Source organism: Aythya fuligula, chromosome W (genome assembly GCF_009819795.1).
Source record: "Aythya fuligula isolate bAytFul2 chromosome W, bAytFul2.pri, whole genome shotgun sequence".
Lineage (NCBI taxonomy): Eukaryota > Metazoa > Chordata > Aves > Anseriformes > Anatidae > Aythya > Aythya fuligula.
Genome location: NC_045594.1, coordinates 15,721,889 through 15,743,566, shown reverse-complemented (window position 1 = coordinate 15,743,566; position 21,678 = coordinate 15,721,889). Strand labels below are relative to the sequence as shown.

General features: G+C 37.3%; 1 protein-coding gene and 1 long non-coding RNA gene across 2 annotated transcripts in view; one reads left to right on the top strand and one right to left on the bottom strand.

The window, feature by feature from the left end:
- LOC116501401 (ras GTPase-activating protein 1-like) overlaps positions 1-21,678 on the top strand; it is a 120,880-nt gene that overhangs the window by 79,694 nt on the left and 19,508 nt on the right. The window contains exons 14-20 of the mRNA XM_032206931.1: positions 1,353-1,510; positions 1,803-1,879; positions 4,663-4,835; positions 5,025-5,184; positions 5,373-5,515; positions 6,307-6,422; positions 18,942-19,028. Coding sequence (XP_032062822.1) covers positions 1,353-1,510; positions 1,803-1,879; positions 4,663-4,835; positions 5,025-5,184; positions 5,373-5,515; positions 6,307-6,422; positions 18,942-19,028 — 914 coding nt within the window. The remainder of the gene's footprint in view (positions 1-1,352; positions 1,511-1,802; positions 1,880-4,662; positions 4,836-5,024; positions 5,185-5,372; positions 5,516-6,306; positions 6,423-18,941; positions 19,029-21,678) is intronic.
- Positions 11,712-16,914, bottom strand: LOC116501402. The gene is made up of 4 exons (XR_004254420.1): positions 16,797-16,914; positions 14,761-14,917; positions 13,978-14,065; positions 11,712-11,786 (listed from the first exon to the last, which is right to left on the bottom strand). It is a non-coding gene; the product is annotated as an uncharacterized LOC116501402 (long non-coding RNA).

The window sequence follows — 21,678 nt, the reverse complement described above, 5'->3', positions numbered from 1 at the left end:
TCTCATCCCCTTCCTGTTCTTGCAATTGCTCTGCTGCAGTGCAGGCTGCCTCTTTTGATTCTTCATCCTGCTCCCTCTCAGAAGGAGCTTTTTCTTTCCCTGCTAACTGAGACAACCTCCACTTCCATTGTTTCTTCTAGACTATAGGAGCAACTGTTACAGCTGAGGGTTAGATCACTGGCTTAGCCAGTATGCATTTATAAGTCTTCATATCCAGAGACCCTCTTGAGCCCTTCAAGCAAGTGCCAGAGGATCAGTAGGAGTAGGCCAGGTCCCAGCACAGTGCTAAAAATTTGTGTCTCTGATATATAGGCATCCTTTCTTCAAGCATTCTTTCACTTCAACAAGATTCCATGCCTCTTGAGATTTCAAGGTTTCAAGCCCTACACCATTGGGGGTGGGGCGGTATTCCTCAGAAAGTGAAGCAGGTGCTACGTGAATTAGTTTGCACGTTTTCCAAAGTATAAAGGAAAATAAGTCTCCAGTGTTTCACAGAGTGGTTTAAATTGGAAGGGACCTATGGATGTCATTTGGTCCGTGTCTGCTAAACAGTGCTGTTTGCTAAGTAAAAATTTTTATGTCTAAGGGACTTTAAGGAAACTTTATTCTGAATTGTTATATAAAGATCTTTTCAATGTTTGAACTGTCCTTTGAAAATTCTGTTACTGAATATTTGAATTTAAATGGAATGTTGACCCTTTCAAGTGTGATATTTCCTGTATTTGTCTAATTTTACTTGAGCTGATATTAGTAGATGTCAGATTAATCTATGAACTGTATGCAATTCAGAAATTTGTAAAATAAAAGACCGCTTAAAACATTTAATGTAAATGATTTCAGAGTTTGCTTTTCATTTTCTGGAAATTGGGTTGCTATTATTTTGAGAATCTATAGTACAGATTAGTATCCCCCTTTGAACAGGGAGAAAACAGTGCAGTGTGTTGAATAAGGGAATTCTGTGTAATCTGTTAGGAAAGCACCAGATATGGCATTGGGTTTGGAACTGTCCATGGCTCTTATTTGAGATACAGGTCTCTGACTTCAGTAGAATTTTCTATGTATAGAGAAGTTAACACTTGTAAAACTTGATGTCTCATATTGTGGCTTTTAAAAGGAAAAAATGAGTTAAAGCTATGGTGCTGGAGATTTATTTTCAGTTGTTATTTGAGTTGCTCTTAAAATCTTGTTCCATTACTCCTGTTTCTTGTTCTTTCAATTAGGAAATTGTAGTTTGCATTTTATATTTGTATCTTGACATTAAACCTTCACGTGTGTGTGGGGGGGGTATTTGTTTGTTTGTTTATTTGTTTATTTTATTTATTTAGAAATATATTTTTTTGTATTTTCTTTAGGTCAGCAGTCTTATTTTGCATGTAGAAGAAGCTCATACACTCCCAGTAAAACATTTTACTAATCCGTATTGTAACATCTACCTGAACAGTGTCCAGGTAGCAAAAACACATATCAGGGAAGGGCAGAACCCTGTATGGTCAGAAGAATTTGTCTTTGAGTAAGTCTTTCCTATCAAATTCCTGAATTTCACTAAAATGCAATGCAACTTCGAAGATTCTTTACGCTCTACTGTTTTTCATAAGCTTTTTTAAAAATACTGCATGCATGGCTATATAGCAGGCATCTTTCAGTCACAAATGCATGGGTAGAATTTTATGTATGCACCTAAATATCTATGTTAATATAAATGTCTAGCTGATCATGAGAACTCAGGTTTAAATAACTTTTAGAATAAGATTAAAAGTTGGAGAAGTATGGTATTAATTAAGGCTTTCTGTCTTTTCTCCTAGTGATCTTTCATCTGATATTAATAGATTTGAGATAAGTCTTAGTAACAAAACAAAGAAAAGTAAAGATCCAGATATATGTAAGTATTTTTCTGTAAAAGAAGAATATATATTGCAAAAATGGATACTTTGTGCAATTTTCATTGCTCTTTTCAAATATGGTTACAAAGCAATTAAGTATGTTCTGTGGTTACCATCCATACAGCTGTATATTTTGTTTTGAATGTTACTGACTGCATTTATTTTTGCATAATAACATACATATTTTTAGTAGTAAAATGCACAATAATCCAATTCTATATATCTGATGGCTTTTGTAGCTCTATTCCAGAATACCTATTTTATTATATTGTGACAATGTTTACAAAAATATGCAAAAACAAGAAGAAAGAGAAGCTGTCATAATTAATCTGCCCTATAAGATGTGAATTTTCACTAACCTAATATCTTTAATCTGATTCAATCCTTACTGTGTAGAATTTGTTGTCCTTTACAGACTTTGTTGCTTCCAGTGAGAAAGAGGGAGGAAAGCTAGTACTTTCCTTGCTTAAAAATAAACAAAAAATCCAACTCAGCAGTCTATAGAACAAAAGTTGTCTCGGTCCTATGTCATATCCCCACCTTGTTTCTGCGTCATCTTGTGTACCTTCCATGTACCACTCTTGGCCTTATAACTAAAATTACCTCAGTATCATCACTTTGAATCAAAAAGGATGGTGTTTCCTTCTGCCTCTTATAGATGTTCCCAAGAATTTACTTTCCTCCTGTTGTCTATACAGCTTCTTCAGTTGTTTTGTTTCTATTCTTCTATTCCAACAAACTCTTAATAAGATGTTAAGACTTACCAGATTTCAAAAAGAAAAAAAAAGCTTTCTCAACCACACAACGTGGTTTTTTAGGCTTTCTTTTATTCAAGGTATTGTGTAACTTCAACCCTTTACTTTCTCTCTCGTTGCTTGCAGTGCAGACACCTCTCCCTTCCAAGATTTGTTCCAAGTGCTTTTCTTTTCTGTTTTCTTTTTTGTGCTAATATTAATCATTTAAAATATTCTGATTCTTGGATCAAGATTGTTGTATATAGTTCTTAACTGTGCTTGAAGAGAAGGGATCAACTACTGATGTTTTTCTGAACATTTGTATTTTCTATTTGTAATGTGCAAAGTGTAAATGTCCTTAAATTTTCAACTAATGGCAGTCTCTTAATGAATGTAACCTAATGATTCAACATAATTAGCTAAGTAGGAGAAAGTGTTCCTTTAAAGTATTTGAATATAAATTATAACTACTATTCTGTAATCCATATATCAATATTTCTGTTTTGATCTTTTAAGATCAAAGCAAGATCATAGGATTTGTATTATCGCTAGTAAGTATACTGTATAACCATGGGAAAAATTAAATCATCAGATTATTCTAAATTGTGTATCATTTCACTGTTCCTGTCAATGAGATACATGACTTATATGTGCAAGCAAAACAGGAATGAAGCGCATTGCTCAGTTGTGGACATGAGCTGTGCTCTGAAGTAATATTCTGGGAAAGTCATTTTTTTTTTAATCTGGTCTAAAGACAGTCCTATCCACACTTGTGATAAGTAGCAGATAATGAATTTGTTTACCCGCTACTCGACTGACTTGAATGTGTTACCTTATCAGTACATCAACTCCGAAGAATATGAAATATGAAGAGTCTATTATAAATGTGATGTTATTCTGTTCCATTTTCTGATTATGCAAACGATGTCTCAACATATATCATAGAATCGTAACAGTAGAAAGTCTACTAGAATTGTTCATTTCTGCAAGGCTTTGTAGAAAAGTGAAAAATAAGTGTGGTGTGGTTGGTATGAGGTGGTATGGGTTTTTTGGTTGTTCTTTGGGGGGGGGGGTTGTATGGTATGTGTTTTTCCATTATTATTTAATTTCGGATTTATTTTTATGTGAGGGACTTCAGTAAAAGTAGATCACATTAAGAGGCGCAGAAAAAGGAACTTCCAGACAGTCTAACATGGCTAAATGACAAGCTAAATGTGGAACACAAACCGTGTACCTGGACCCTTTCCATGTGAAATAACTCAGTTCAGGAGAGCACGTGCTTATTTTAGAATGGTCAGTGGTCTGACTGCTGCAGCTTAATACTTAGCTGTCAGACCAGACTTTCAGTTATGGTTGAATAGGCTTGTACAGGTTATTGCTTGGTAACTTTAGGTACCAACACCACCAAAAAAAAAAAAATGAATTAATGATTTTGTCATTCTTGGGTTGATTTGGGCAGTAAGCTGTCTGGGAATGATTTTTTATGTCTTGCCTACACTGTTACAGCCTTAACCTGGGATTTCTGAAGTATTAAAGAAATACATATGGCAACATTTGGGAAAAATGTAGTAATGCTAATAATAAATAAGTTAAAATAGTAACAAAGTGATTCAAGATCAGAACTGATAGAAGTATGAGCCCAAGGCTTTAAAGAATGCGGTGAATTCTAATCACACTACCTGTTTTAAATTTCTGATGCTGCCTAGGTTTGTTAGGTAGTTTTGTGTTGTTTGGCTTTTTGTGGGGGTGTTTTGTATTTACTTTTTCCACTATTTGGGTGTTACAAAGAAAACTATATTAATATCTGTTGCATTTAGGAATGTATATGTATACATTATTTACAACATGTTTTATATTTCATCTTCAGTTTACAGGAGTGCTAAATCATCTAAGGGATAGTCTGTTAATATATTTGATGGCACAAATTTTGATTACTTTTATTAATACTCTTTTGATGAAAGAAGATGACATGCTGAAAATAAACTTTTTAAAATTCACTTCTATCACTGTTTGCTGAAAATAACCTACTTAATGCTTTTTTCCTGAAGTGTTTATGCGTTGCCAATTAAGCCGATTACAGAAAGGACATGCAACAGATGAGTGGTTTCAACTCAGTTCCCATATACCACTAAAGGGTATTGAGCCAGGATCTTTGCGTGTTCGAGTACGATATTCTATGGAGAAGATCATGCCAGAAGAGGAGTATAGTGAGTTTAAAGAGGTATTAAGTTTGTTTCCCCAATTTATGTCAAAATTAATTTTCTCTGTTTGAGAGAGATTTCAGTAACACTAATACATTAAGTAGTATTTGTAGTGATATCTTTATGTCACTATAGATGTATAATATCCATTTTTCCAAAGCTGTCATGTTAGGAGAAGTTTCTGAACATTATTTTGGTTTTTTTTTCAGCTCATACTTCAGAAAGAGTTGCATGTAGTCTATGCCTTATCACATGTTTGTGGACAGGATAGAACACTCTTGGCTGGCATTTTATTGAAGATTTTTCTTCATGAAAAGCTTGAGTCACTATTGTTAAGAACACTAAATGACAAGGAAATAAGCATGGAAGGTACTGTACTAATTACACTGACATTTACTGGAACTGGGGAGGGAAGGACTCCCATGTCTTTGTTTCTGTTTCCTCCCTTAACTAAGAGAGGCATATCAAACTGAGGACAACATATTTTTCCTCTGCTTTTTTTGTCTCCTTTTCTCAACTTTTCAGTTTCATCTTTTTTTTTTTCTTTGTTTTTCCAGATGAAGCTACTACTTTGTTTCGTGCCACCACTTTAGCAAGTACACTTATGGAGCAGTATATGAAAGCCACAGCAACACGTTTTGTTCACCATGCACTGAAAGACTGTATATTAAAGATAATGGAGAGCAAGCAGTCCTGTGAGGTGATATCTTTAATTATGTGTTGATTTTTTTTGTTTTGTTTTTACATTTTGATTTGTTAAAATGATCTACTAGTTATGTTTTGTTTGTTTGTTTTGGAAGCATTTATTAATCCTTCAGAAATAATTTCATTTATATGAGTAATACAGGAACTGAAATACTTATGAAATTTTTTAAAATATTGTCTTGAACAATGTTCATAATATCACTTTTAAATAAGTTTAACTCAAATGTATTTAAATTATGTATTTATTCTTTAGCAGTTGTAGGTTATTTTCTAACAGTTACTGAATGCCCTAATGTAAATAACTTTTGGTAAGCTCCAGATAGTCTAGAAGTCAATGTCTGATTGTAGTTTTATTTTAAAACTCCCTTATATTAACACCTTGTTGTAGATCCTCTCTTTTTTTTTTTTTTTTTAAACTATACTCCTAACTTCTGTTTCAATTCAACTTAGTTATGGAAAGGATGAGGGATCCTCAGAAGATTGGATTAAAAGATATGAAAATAGATGTAGGTGTGTGTTTTTTTTTTTTAAAAAAAAGGTAGTTATGGATAGTGTTACATGTCTATGATTTTAGAAGCATAGTGTGCTAGAACTTAAAAGCATTGCTTTTTCATATTAATTTCCTTGCTAGCCCTTCAAGCAGATCTGGAAGCCCTGTAGAAGTCTGAAATTTGTACAGCAGTATAATATTTAGTTTGAAAAAGTATTCATTGTGTAATGTTGTCAAGTTATATATGAAGCTATATTCAAGAGAAGAAACTTTGTCTTTTTCTCTTTTCATTTTAGTTAAATCCCTCAAAATTAGAAAAAAATGAAGATATAAACACTAATTTGGCACATCTACTCAGTATACTTTCAGAATTGGTGGAGAAAATATTCATGGCTGCAGAGATACTACCTCCGTAAGTTTGCAATTTTGTGTTCAAATTTGTACTTGAAAATTCTTATTTGTGAGAGTTAAATTGCACCAGAAAGTGGTGTTCTTATTGGTTCATCTTATTCTAATCAGTTCATAGACTAACTACGCAGTCTCCAATGGAGGCATGGGTTTCTATCCCAATCCTGACACCTTAAACTAAGACAGGAGAGATTTAGGTAATATATTAGGAGGAAGTTTTTCACTCAGAGGGTGGTGAGGCACTGGAACAGGTTGCCCAGAGAGGTTGTGGATGCCCCATCCCTGGAGGCATTCAAGGCCAGGCTGCATGCGGCTCTGGGCAGCCTGCTCTAGTGGTTGGCAACCCTGCCCATGGCAGGGGGGTTGAAACTAGATGGTCTTTAAGGTCCTTTTCAACCCAAGCCATTCTATGATTCTGTGATACTTTAGAACTGTTACATGAGCAGAGGAATATTGTACTGGGTCTGGCTGGGGAGTTAACTTTCCCTGCAGCAGCCCATACAGTGCTGTGCTCTGCACTTGTAGCTAGAACAGCAGTGGTATCACACCAGTGTTGTGTCTACTGCTGAGCAGTGCTGGCACAGCATCAGGACTCTCTCTAACCCTCCTAGGGGGTGGGCAAAAAGTGAGGAGAGAAACATCACCAGGGCAGCTGACCTAAACCAACCAAAGGGATATTGCATACCATACGATGTCACACTCAGCAATAAAAGGTGGAAACAGGAAGAAGCGGGGAGGGGTGGGCTCTCATGAAAACGTCGGTCCTCCTCCCGAACACTGGCTGCGTGCGTTGAGGCCCTGCTTCAAGGACGTGGTCAAGCATCACTCATTTGTGGGAAGTAGAGAGTAATTTCTTTCCTCTGCACTTCCACATAGCCTTAATTTATTTTATTTGTTTGTATTCCTCCCTTTTTTTTCCTTTTCTCCCTCCCTTTCCCCCTTTCCCTTTTTTTCCCTTTAAATTGTTTAGTTCATAATAATCTTTTTTTATTATTATTATTTCCCTTTAATTAAATTATCCTTATCTCAACCCCTGAGTTGTTCTTTGCTTTACTTCTTCCCCTCCTCATCTAAGGAGGGGGAGTGAGAGAGTGGTTGTGGTGTTTAGCTGCCCAGCACGGTAAAACCACCACAAATATAGACAGGAATAAACCTAACCAAACACTTGAATGAATCGTGCATTTTGCACAAAAGCTTTTGGCTAGTACACGTGCTTTTCTTTGAGGTAGAAGCTACTAGATCTAAGGGGTCAGTAAAAGAATAAACAAAAAAATCAATATATTATTTCCTTGAAGAGGTAGAAAATAGCACTAGTTAGTAGACAGTTGTACATATTTAAGCTGGTTACCAATTCTTTCAAGTCCTCCTACTCTGTGAAAAAGATGGAATTATTAATAGCATTAAAAATACAAATGGGTGGTGGTAGAATGACACCCTGCTGTGCTTACTTATGTCTATCAGGGAAATGCACAGGTTATTATGTTCCTTTTTTTTAAAAAAAAAAAAAATGCAAGCTAAAATAACTTGTCTTCGTAGTTTACTGCCAAATAAAAAGTGCAGAACACTATCAATTTTCTTTCCCTATCTTTAGCTTTTAATCAAAATGCTGAATTTTGCAATGCTTACTGGGTCTGGCTGGGATGGAGTTAATTTTCTTCATAGTAGCCTTATGGTGCTGTCCGTGTTTCCTTCTTTTTCCTCCTCTTTACCACTCTGCTGTCAGAAATGAGTAGGCTGGGGGTGCACAAGAGTTTGGGAGGGCACACAATCAGGACAGCTGACCAAAACTGAAATGGGGTATTTCATACCATATGATGTCATGCTCAGCAATAAAAGCTTGGAGGAAAAGGAAGAAGAAGGAGTTGGTGTTTGCAGTTAGAGCATTCTAACCCAGTTGGCTGTTGACTGGGGTCAACTCACTGCAGTCCTTTTTGGCACTCTACATGAGGCTCAAGAGGTTAGAGGAGATGATAGATTTGATCAGTGCATGCTAGACTGAATTTATAGTTATAGCTGTTTAGCTGTTACTTGGAAAGATGTTACTTGTTGCTGGTCACAGTGTTGCTTTGTCTGTTCTGGACACTAGTTTGTTTATTTGTTCCCTCATGTGCTCTGTGGCTTCCTCCCTCTCTTGCTGTACATCAAATTCCAGGAGCTCTTAATGGCTGATTTCGGCTCTTGCACTTTGCTGTGCTGTTTATCGCTACTTTTTTTTTTTTTTTTTTTTTTTTTTACCTGGGAGAACTATGACAAAAACACTTGAGCCTGGTTGCCCAGAGAGGTTGTGGATGCCCCATCCCTGGAGGCATTCAAGGCCAGGCTAGATGCGGCTCTGGGCAGCCTGCTCTAGTGGTTGGTAACCCTGCCCATGGCAGGGGGGTTGGAACTAGATGATCTTTAAGGTCCCTTCCAAGCCAAGCCATTCTATGAGTCAGAAACCGCTGCGAGATTTGCGAAAAGATTTCAGCTGTTGTCCAGGTGAATCACCTGGCTGCTCCAGTGCTGGGATAAGGGGGCCAGTAGCCAGGAACACGGGGAAGCCAAGCAGCTGGGATCCCTCTAGGGAAAGGGCCATTGACAAAGTGATTGGAAAAGAGGCACAAGCCCTCAGCCTCTGTAGGCAACTCCTGTCAGGCGTGAAGGAAAGGTATCCCTTCAAGGAAGATGTCGTACGTCACCCAGGCAAGTGGACAACTATGAAGAGAAGTATAAAGTACCTGAGCGAATTAGCTATGGTGGAGGCAATCTATAGCAACCTGGACAATGATCAGGTATCCAAAGACCCAGATGAAGTCCAGAGCACACGGTCCATGAGGCAGAAGATTGTACAGAGTGCACCATCATCATCCGCAAGTACTCTGGTGATAATGAGACACAGAGGCACCAACAGTGGATGTAGTGGCCAGCCAACTCTGGCAATTAGAAGAGAATCTTTCTTCCTTCCTATGGGCCTGTATCTCAGCTGTAGAGAAACTGTTCCAAGAAGTCCAGCAACTCAAAGAGAATGACTTCCTCCCTTTTCATACCGGCCAGTATCTCAGCTATTAGGAATCAGCCTTTTTTGTTCAAGGGAAAGGGTATCGTGGGTGCACACCACGTGCCACCCTGTGGTTTTATGTGTGACCGCGGGGAGGAAATGAGGAGAGGAAGTGGGATGATAAATCTACCTTGATACTAGAAGCACGGGTATGTGAGTTGCAAGGAAAAACAATCACAAAAGGGTGTTCTTCCAGGATAATTACTGTTCCAGTTTCTACTGGGCAGTTCTCCAAACAGAGTAGATGGGTTGAGTTTACTCCTGGTTATAGTGGAGGGACATTCGATTCACATTTACAAGAAGCAAGTAATGAATTCAAATGCAATGACCAGGATTAGAGGCGCCCTGCCTCCAGCCAGCTGGAGGAAAGGGACAACCAGGTTTATTAGTCTGTGTGGACTCAATGGCCTCACGCATCAGACCCACAGGAGTATAAGGCTCTAGTGGACACTGGTGCACAGTGTACCGTAATGCCATCAAGCTATAAAGGGGCAGAACCCATCGGTATTTCTGGAGTGACAGGGGAATCCCAGCAGCTAACTGTATTGGAGGCCAAAGTGAGCCTAACTGGGAATGAGTGACAAAAGCACTCCACTGTGACTGTCCTGGAGGCCCTGTGCATCCTTCCTATAGGATGGGACCCAGAAGGGTACTGGGAGGCTTTTGGTGTGGTTGCCCTGGGTACAGAGAAGAGCTCTACCCAGCTGTACAGCCGTCTACCTTTTCCAAACTCTTCTGTTGTGAGGTTGCTGCATGTCAAAGAACAGCAGGTGCCAATTGTTACTATGACAGTGAATCAGTGGCAATAATGCACCGAGATTGCCTGGTTCCCATCCATGAGCTGATTCATTGACTGGGGAGCCCAGGAGTGCTCAGGAAGACTTGCTCACCCTTTAGTAGTCCCATATGTCCAGCGTGAAGGTCGGATGGAGAGTGGAGGCTAACTGTGGACTATCAAGGCCTGAACAAAGTCGAGTGCACCTGTACCATACATGTTAGAACTCCGGTATGAACTGGAGTCAAAGTAACTGGATAAATCCACGCTAGAGCGGGCACACCTGTGAAGGGACTGTGGCCTGTGCATAAGTCCATGCCAGAGCAGGTAGACCCCCAAAAGGGACCGTAGCCCACAGAGGATCCATGCTGGAGCAGGGGCAAGGGAGGGAGTTCATTGCAGTGTTAAACTCTGTAGCATAGTCCAAAGGGAAAAGGGGTGGAGATTGTAGTGGATATACATTTAAACTGCTGTAATCCATGATTTGAGTTGTGTGTTATAGGAAGTACTGTAACAGGAACCACCCAAACTAATGGAGGATGAGCCTTGGAAGAAGCCAGGCAAGTGCAGCAGCAAGCCAACTTGAGCTGGCTTTGGTGCCCAATAACGTGACACAACACGTTGCCTCTCCTGTCCTGAGTGACCACCATAACAGATGGAGTCAAAGTCACAGACTAAATGAACTCAACGTCCCTTTTATAAACATTTCAATGAGGCCTCCCATAGACAAAGGGAATGATATCTGTGTATATGTCAAAGGACAGGAAGGGGGTGGTAATTAATGAGGATGTATTGTGGATAGTGTGGGACTTGAGCATGATGCAAATGTATGGAATAAGTGGTGGAGATTGTGCTGGCTCTCGCTGGGATGGAGTTAATTATCTTCAAAGCAGCTGATATGGTGCTGTGTTTTAGATTTGTGTTGATAGCACGCCACTGGGCTGGTGTGCCTCTCCTATGAAGAAAGGCTGAGAGAGCTGAGGCTGTTCAGCCTGAAGAAGAGAAGGCTCTGGGGTGACCTTATTGCAGCTTTTCAATACCTAAAGGGGGATAACTTTTTGCTCATGCAGACAATGACAGGACAAAGGGGAATGGCTTTAAACTAAAAGAGGGGAGATTTAGATTAGAGGTTAGGAGGAAATTCTTCACTCCACGTTGCCCAGAGAAGTAGTGGATGCCCCATCCTTGGAGGTGTTCAAGACCAGCTTGGATGAGTCCCTGGGCAATCTGATCTAGTGGGTGGCATCCCTGCCCGTGGCAGGGGGTTGGAACTAGATCTTTAAGGTCCCTTCCAACCCAAGCCATTCTATGTTAACAAACAGGAATTCACTCCGGTTGGTTTAACAAAGGTACTGCATAACTCCAAGAAAGAAAGTACATGCAGGATTTGCTATTGTTGAAAGTAAAGTTCTGAGATCAGCATCATTTTACAACAAGGAGACAATCCCCCCCCCCCCCCATTATTTATATAGCTTCACCTGACGTAGACGTTTATTGGATTTCCCTGGACTGTTTTTTCTTAAACTGCAAAACATCTGCAGAGCCTTCATCCAGTCCTAAGACAGAAAGGCACAGAACAGTGTAACAAGAAGTCAGACTCACCTTCTTGCGCTAGAACAGACATGTCTAAAAAATAAAAATACATTGAAGTATCTGAAGTTTTCTTTAGATTGAAAAAAAAAAAACACTTGTATGCAGTTCAAATTATGAAATTTGAATATTAAAGCAAAATTCATCTTTACTCAGCAAAACTAAAGAAAGAATTTACAAAACTGATTCTCTTTTAGAAATATTAAGCATTACTAATGGATATACAGTGTGACCTTTACCAATTTTCAAAAATAGTGATATTACATTAAATTAAAAACAGTATGTAAAATGAAGCAAGACTTAGGTGCTTCTGAGAAAATAACAGTTGACAAGTCAAACTGTTCTGATCATTCTCTCGTCCATTTCTGTATCACAGTCATATTTTACTGCATATGCTTCAAACAAAAACAAAGCAGCATTAACAGAGAAACAGTGAAAATTATAACCTACACCCCCATTCTCTCTGCTCACAAATGCAGAGAGCAGAGTGGATATTTTGTAAGGTAGAAGATATGCTATAGCCTCATTCTCGTGTTTTCATCCCCCACTCCCAAATTTTGTAAGTTTTTCTAAAGCACAAAATTTAGGCTTTGAGTAACATTCATAAAGGTGTAGTAGTTCAAAGATCTGCTGCCTACACAAAGTACAATTTAATAATGTCATTAAAGAAAAAAAAATTAAAAAGACATTTTCAGTCTTATCCTTTACATTACCTTCCACATTTAAAATATACAAGTACATTCTATATTGGAGCTATTCTCAGGTAAATCACTTTGTGAGTGAAGTTTTAGCTTTCAAAACCTTCCACAAAAGGAAGAACTCTCAACTATGCATTTTTTTTTGTAGCTTGTTTCCTTATCCAAATAAGGAAAAGCAATTGAAGACCCACAGAACCTCCTAAATACTCTAAATTAATATAAATATTTCCTAGATATATACTCCTCTTTATTCCCCCTCCTAACAAGAAAAGTTTTCCCCTTAAATTCCAAAGTTTACACTAGCATGAGTAATGCACCATGGCATGTACAGTGACACTAGTATATGAGGCTACACTTCACATTACATTCACAAATGTTTTGTACAAACATCAAAGACATCATGCAATCCATTGGACATCTGCTTTGATATTTACCACATTATATGAAAACTGGCAAGTTTTCCTTAATATACCAACAAAACTATTCTTCCATGAAATTTTACAAGGTACAGACAACTGAAACTTCTGAAATTGGAAGCATCTGTAAAACAATTGATGTGCCTTACCAAGAATAATTTTATAAATGAAATCCTATAAATGCAGTGAACAGCTTAAATGTTAAGCAAGTCTAACCCAAAAGCAGATTATACCAAACGGTCAGAAAACAGGACAGAATATTCTGCCTACTGTACATTCTTAAATAAAATCAAATGCAAAGGTTAACTTCTAACACGGGTATTTCAGAGCCATGGAATACCAAAACAACTTAATGATTAAGAACATTATCGCATCTTACATACGTTCTTCTGTCGGTGGGTGACTTTTAGAGAATTAGGCTCCACTCCTACAATTTTTAATCTGCAAACATTAATTGCTAGAGAGCTAATAACTAAATGATAGTAATTAAAAAATAAATAAATCTTACTTTTCATGCAAAATCAGTGCCCAAGAATATAAACAACCACCAATTTATGGTCAGGACAAATAACTGTAAAATGCTCAGCAAATTCTGATCGCTGGACATACTTGCATCAGCATTTTTGTTCACATCAAGAAGCACTCTTGAAGGAAAACTCCCCACTTACCATGCTTTGGTTCATAACATAGAAGATTCTTGGAGAGCAAACAAATTTTTTTTGGACTGAACTACTCCAAAAGATAATTCTCCAGAAATATTTTAGGGAAACTAATGAGAGTTCAGTGCATGAGACCAGACTAAAACTTGTCCAAAGTAAAACCCCCAAAGCTACATTCTCAGCATCAACAATTTCCCTTACAGATCTGCTACTTGCATGGTAATATTTGTTAATGTAGACATAGCTACCATCTGTGGTAGGCATGCTTTCTATTACAGAAGGGAAATATTAAACAAAATTTCTATTACAGAAGGGAAATATTAAACATTACAAGACAAAAAAAAAATTGCTTTTAAAATTATATTTATCAACAAAATCTCTCACCTGTGTTTGTTCTGGAGTTTCTCCTGCAAAGTAAAAGATGTAATGCTCTTCGCTGAAGTGCTGAACTACTATTTGAAAACAGTTTGGCCTTAATAAAAGAACAAAACCCATAAGGCTTATTAATCTTTGTAGCATTGACAAATGCCTCCATTTCTTGATATCTGCCAAATCAAAGTTCACACTGAACTAATACATTTCTGATGTTTGACTGTATAGAGCATTGAACACAGAGTAGTTTCAACCCCCAATTTAGCTTTCTAATACCTATCAGCAAAAGAATGCAGATCTTTTGGAATTGACAAAATCCTTGATCTTGTCAATTTTTGGTTCAATAGGATTAAAACCCTCAATAGAGTTGCTTCATAATCTTTTTAATGCCTGTAATACAAAATGGGGAACAATTAATACACAATATTGAAAAATGACAATGCAATAGCCCAAATCATTATTACACACAAGACAATCTTAAGACTAAGTTCTAAAATTTCTTACTAGAATTTGTTTATGAACAGTTGCTAGCAATCAAGTTGCCATGGCTTAACAAGTTACCATTTTCAGTTAAATCTGTCTACATACACTCTTGCAATCTACACCAACTATGGAATAAAACACAATATAAACCAACAGTCACAATGCTTACATTTCACAATCAGAAAACAAACAAACAAACAAAAAAACCCCACCTTGTTCATTACTGACATATTGTCCATGTACTGTACATGCCTCAAACTAGCAGTTAACTGCCCTGCTGCATGTACAAGCATTAAAAAATCAGTGTCGTACCTGCCAAATAAACTGTCATGTACTCCATAGATGGAACACACACTAAGGTCTATTAAACCTTTAGGTTTTGTGGCTCGTTTTTCACTTTCAAAATAAATAAGATGGGCATCATTTCCCTCCAATATAAAGTACAAGTTTTTCCATCTCTTCCCCTTACCTGTAAAAAAGCAAGTAGGAAGTTACAATATTGTTTTAAAGAAAATATAAATTTTGTAAATGAAGAAAAAAGAGGGCAGTAAGGTTTTTGTCAAAATACAAACAGAAAAACAACATACAGTTAACCATGCTTAAGCAGTAATATCAGTATGCATATGCAATGTTTTCTGCAACATCTAGCTAAAAACAGTCCCTCTTCACATGTTCAGGTACAATTGTAGATGGTTCTCTAAACATTTTCATTAATCTCAACAGGATTAAGCAAGTGCACGAGCTGCCCAGACAACTCCATTCATATCGATGAGAAGACTGACTATGCAGTTTGCAAATAATGTGTGATGCTGTAAACAATCCAAATTAATAAAGCTATTTTAAATTAAGAAACGGATTTCTCCTGACATGAGAAAATTATTCCTAAACTCTTACTAACTGCTCAGCATAACAAATTGCATCACGATATCTTAAAACCGTATCACTACAGAATAGAAATAGGAACATAATATACACATACTTGAATCAGAACCAAACCTGAACCCAAACACACCTATATCCAAGAATTTGGCCAGTTCCACGTTTCAGAGAAAAACGTAAAAACATAAGACACAGTACCTTTTAGAAAAGCATTCAGCATTAATTTTCAACTTGATCATCATAGATCTACCACATACCTTCATAAACAAGGACTAGAACTCACAGTTTTGGAAAACCTACTTTAACATCTAGTCATACTCTACTAGATGGAAGAGTGATTTTTATTAATTTTTTGTTCTATATGCAGGTACGTGTCTCTCTCCATACCTATTCAGTACTCCTGCTTGCACATGTAAAGTATCTCAGTATCCCTTTTAGCTAAAAATTTATTTATTTATTTTTAAAAGTTTATTCTCAACTAATTCCTCAACTCTACCACAGCCCTCTACACCTTATCTCAGAATTAACACTCTCAAGAGAAGAGGTGCTTTCCTTGCTTTATTCAGAGGATCTAGTTTTTATTTCCTCTGAATGCATCTTTTATATTTGACTATATCTAAGTGCTTGCCTTCTTTCTCATTTTTGCTCGCTATCCAGACCATTATCTGGAACTTATTGTTTAAGTTACGGTCTTCGTCATTTCTAGAAACATTATTATTATTTTTTATTTATGTTTAATTTTTAAATGTTTGTTGTATTGCTGATCATTAAAATCAGCTTTAGCGGAAACAAAAAAAAATAAAACCATGATACTTGGTAAGGGACTAGCTTCCTTGGAACTCCAACACCTTATTCAATGGCAATTCTTTAAGGATATATTGGGATGAGTCAGGCAGCTTTTAATCCAATTACTGTACATTACGTTGACTGTGTCAGTGTTAGACAGAACTTTAATAGTTCTGTCTATACAGAACTACTACTACTAAGTTCCGTCTGTACAGAACTACCCAGAATACACATTTTAAATTACACATATTACCTAACTTGGAATAACAAAATTAAACCAGCTCTGGTCTCCAATGAACGCACTGATTTACGTTAATCTAGCTCTCTAACTCATGCCATCAGCTTAAATTTAAATGAATTGCATACTAAGTATGAATTTTATAAAAGTGTACTTCATTTAATGAGTTTGAATATTACCTTTGATGAAAGGCACTTAGTTTTTGTGCTGCTCTGATTTTTTTCAGCAAGAACTGCCAATGAACTTTATATTACGTGTCATTTTATGTATTATGTATTTATATTGGTGAATTTAAGGAAAAAGAACCTTTCATATCTATAACTTTCTATAACCTTTTGCTCACTTCAATTTTGCCTCCACTAGGTACCAGTGCTACACAAAACATGCATCCAAATCTGCTTTTTTTTTTTTAAGAGAAACATTTTATAGAAGCAACAGAACTCACTTTTTTTTAGAAGATAACCTTTTTTGACAATATTTTTATAAAAAGCATCCTTTGTTTTGCGACGAATTGTATTGTAGATTTCTTTTCCATCCACCGTATTATTAAGCACTTGTTCTTGATGCTGGTAAATAAGGGAGAAATCAGCAGTTGTTTTTTTTTGTTGTTTTTTTTTTTTTTTTTTTTCTGTTTGTTTTTTTAAAGCTCAGGAATCAACTGTGAAACAATTAAACACTATGAAGCTGCAACCAAAAATATTATTGAACACTACCAATCTTTTATTATTGTTCTCTCGCGTTTTAGCAAACCAATATAATTTCATACAATACCTTTGCCAGAAATGTAATGTGACTATTTCTTGTGGAATGATTAGACCAGAATAAACCTTATTTTTCTTATAAAATACAGACCGATGTTTACAAAGTAACATCTGTATTTATTTAACATTAAATAGAAAGCATCACCTTTCACATTGATTTATATAAAATTTACATAAGTCTTTAAAGGTTATCGAGTGTCTGGCTGTCTTCTATCAAAACTTTTGGGAATGACTAATTAAGGATAAACTCTGAAGCAACAAGAATGGTGCAGATCTAAATTAAAACAGTTATTTATGCAAGAAGTTGTGCATTCCCTCACTAACCTTATTTGCACTCATGTCCTAAATGAGTAACATTCAAACATAAAACAATAGGAGAAAGCAGAAACACAGGATAAATTTATATAGAAACTAAAATCTGGAAATGTAAATATCAAGTTAGAACAGCCAAAAGCCAAGCCAAGTTTGACCTTACTAAGTCAGCTGATCAAGAATGATGTGTATCTGTTAGCACGGTACTAGAGGAGGGGCATGAAGTTTCCCATTTGTCTTCCCAAGTAACTTTTTGTTTGCTGAGGCCCTGCTTTCCAGGATGTAGGTAGACATCTGCCTGTGGAGCAGAACTAGTGAATGAATTCCATATTTTTCTTTATTTGCATGCATGGCTTTTTCTTCACCTTTTAAACTGGTTTTATCTTGACCTATGAATTTTTCTCCCTTTTGCCCTTCTTATTCTCTCCCCCATCCTGCACAGGGAGAGTGAGGAAGTGATTAGCTGCTGGCTAGGATCAACCCACCACAGAATAGCAGAGTAGCACAGAAGTTTCTTTTGTGTTGGTGAAGAAAAGATTAAGCATTAAAAGTTGTATTTTTTTAAAGGGGAAAACTATTGCTTAACTACCTTTAAACACTTAAAATGTATTTATGGAAACAAATTGTTATTCATTCAGTTAAAAAGTGGGGAAAAAAAGCAACAAATTTATTATAAAACGTTTTTATTCACATATGAATAATCAGAATCTGAATTGCACAATTAGAATTGTGTATTAGTCAAGGACTCTGCCTTTTGTATATGGACTGTCGTAACAGATGTTAAATTAATGTAAAGTTTATGTCTTTGTCCTGGTTTTGGCTAGGATCGAGTTAATTTTAGTCCTAAAGCTGGTATAGTGTTGTGATTTGGATTTAGGATGATAATAATGCTGATAACACACTGATGTTTTAGTTGTTGCAAAGCAGTGCTTACACAGTGTCATGGACTTTGCTACTCCTCATACTGCCCTGCCAGCAAGGAGGCTGGGGGTGCACAAGAAGTTGGGAGGGGACAGAACCAGAACAGCTGACCCAAACTGGCCAAAGGGATATTCCATATGATCCATATGATGTCATGCTGAACAATTAATATGGAGTGGCTGGCTGGGGCGGGGGGGACCACTGCTTAGGGATGGGATGGGTATCAGTCAGCAGGTGGTAAGCAATTGCATTGTGCATCACTTGCTTTCTACGTTATTATTGTTATTATTATCATAATCATTATTATTCTTTCTCTTCCTTTTCTGTCCTATTAAACTGTCTCAACCCACAAGTGTTTACTTTTTTTTCTCTCCTGATTCTCTCCCCCATCCCAGTGGGAGGTGTAGGGGGGGCTGTGAACGACTGTGCGGTGCTTAGCTGCTTGCCGGGTTAAACCACAACAGTCTGAATAATAAATCTATCATTGATAATAATTCTGCATTAAGCAGGAGGTTGGACTAGATACAGCTTCTGAACAGCTGTTTTAATTGCGAAGTTTTTTTAATGGAATGAGTAACTGGCTATTATTTTTACAGGACACTGAGATATATTTATGGATGTTTGCAGAAGTCTGTTCAAAACAAGTGGCCAACTAATACCACAATGAGAACAAGAGTTGTTAGGTATGTTACTTGTTATTTTGTTTTAAGTTGAAAATAATATTTTAACGTCTCATTATTTTCACCCTTCAGTGTGTTTATATATTTTTCTTTCAGTGCCAATTCTTTATAGCACTTACATGGGTTACAACATTATTTAAGATCATGATAGTGCTGGGGCATGATATCCCAATTAAGGTTTGAGAGCTTGCTAGATTTAGTCATGCTGTTAGAACCTTTGCTAGAAATATAGTATAGAGTTCAGTATAGCTTTACTTAATAGCTTTAACTTAGAACTTACTTTTGCATTTTATGATTTTACAAACTAATCTAAAATATTGATTTCCATTTTCATGTTGGGAAAGAGAAAAACTTATCTCAAAGTGATAGTTAACCTTCGTGATACCTCTAGAGAGCAATGGCCTCTGAAGATGATGTTCCTGTCATATGCCATCTGGGAGAATCATGCCTTTTCCAGGAACTCCTGTTCTCTGAACTGGCAATGAGTACAAAAACTCCAGTCTGTATTCATAAACCAATTGAATAATTAGTTCTTCCAGTGTTAAACTGGTCGGTTGCCAGCCAGTGCAGGTCAAAAATCTTTGACAAAGATGAGGTCTTAACACTGTCTTTCTAAATGATACTAGAGGTATAAGGGTATCAGAGATGCATCTCTTCTATGTTTGCTTTACGTTTTGTTTTTTGTTTTTTTTTTTCAAGCCTAGCTTGATAGTAGACTAGCATCTGTCACTGATAATGATTTGCTGAGTTTAATCTCTTATTGAACAGTCTTTCAGATGATTTGTCATTGGCTCTTGTTTATCACTGACTTATGTCATTCAGCATCCCATGGAGGGGGAAGGGGGATTGCCTTCAAATTGAGGCTGCTCTTATCAGAGGTGTTGGGACTAGCCTATTCCAAGGGTGTAGAACTTAAAAGCAAATACCATGTCTCTCTGTTCCTCCCTAACTCCAGAGACTGCCGTGTGCCTTAAGTGGATACATCTGTCATTCAGAATTTTCCTGGGGTTTCTGCTGGATACTATAAATACTGTCTCCCTTTCACATCACCTTAGCCTTCATAAGTGGATTCTTGTGACTTGTCTTGAGAGTACAGTTTCTTGCAGCTTCCAGTGAAGAATATTATCTTTTATTGTACTGGTTTTGGTCCAATAAAGATTATGTATTCAGAGACAGGTGGGAATTTTTAAAGTGTCTGGGTAGCTTCCCTTCTATATCATTCAAAAAGTGCTGCCATTTCTGTCTGATTGTAAAAGCCCATGTATAGGTATCAACTCATTCTTAATTTAGTTTGACAGGTATAAGAAGCACCAAATCTTCTGTATCTGCAAAGTCTATCTTAGGTTCATACCCCAGTTTACAGAATCACAGAATGGCCAAGGTTGGAAGGGACCTCTGAAGATCATCACCTCCCCTGCCAATCAGGATTGCCTTGAGTACATTGCACAGGATGGCATCCAGGCGGGTTTTGAATTTCTCCATAGAAGACTCCACAGCCTCTCTGGGCAACCAGTTCCAGTGCTCTGTCACCCTCACAGTAAAGAAGTGCCTTCTCATATTCAGCCGGAATATTCTACTGTGCTTCAGTTTGTGCCCGTTCCCTCTTCTCCTTTTGCTGGGCACAACTGAAAAGAGACCAGCTCCATCCTCTCAACACCCTTCCCTCAGATATTGATACACATTAATGAGGTCTCCCCTCAGTCTTAACTTTTCCAGGCTAAACAGGACCAGATCTTTCATCCTGTCCTCGTACGACAGGAGCTGCAGTCCTCTAATCATCTCAGTAGCCCTCCTCTGGACTCGCTCCAGTAGTTCTATGTCCATCTTGTACTGGGTTGTCTTCAACTTCAGGCCATCTAAAAAAGAAATTGGTGCATGTTCTATGACTTCAAAATTATTTACTTCCTCATAGCTTCAAGTACATTCCATAGAAAATATTTTTGTTTCACACTGTTATAAATGAAGTCTCAACTCAATCTGAATTTTGTAATATTTATAAAACAAATATTTCTAAAAGGTATAAAAGGCAAGTAAACAGCGCTGGGTGTGCGGGGAGTCTACGCTCCACCAACAAGCACACACGAATATCAAACATTCGAAATATACAGAACATTGCTTTACATAATAAACCCGAGTATGCCTATACATACGTACAATCAGGAAAGGTAACAAACAATCCTTTAAGTTCCATAACTTACTAAAATCGAGTACACCCATACATATTCACGATCAGAAAAGGTAACAAACAATCCTTTAAGTTCCATGACCTAACAGTCTCCATTTTCCATTTCTTTTCTTGATTACTAACAAGTCTCAATTTTCCATTCTTTTTGAACAATATGTCTCGCTTTAAGTTGTCAAGCAACTCGGTCTTCAGGCCTTATGTATCCCGTTCTTCCCAGATCGAAGAAAAGCATATCCATCTCCTTTTCAAGGCCAATAGGCCTGGGTCAAAAGGCACGTTCAGGTCAACAGGGTCGTAACAGCAAAAGCCTTCGATGGCTGTAGCAGCAGAGGGGCCCATGGCGTAGCAGTTGGATCAGTAAAGGAGCCCGCAGCTCCCTCACTATCTGGCAAACCACACGTTTCTGACTGGTCCCACATGGCTCTTTAAGGCCTCAGAATGCTCGCCAGGTGCCAAGCAATCCCACTG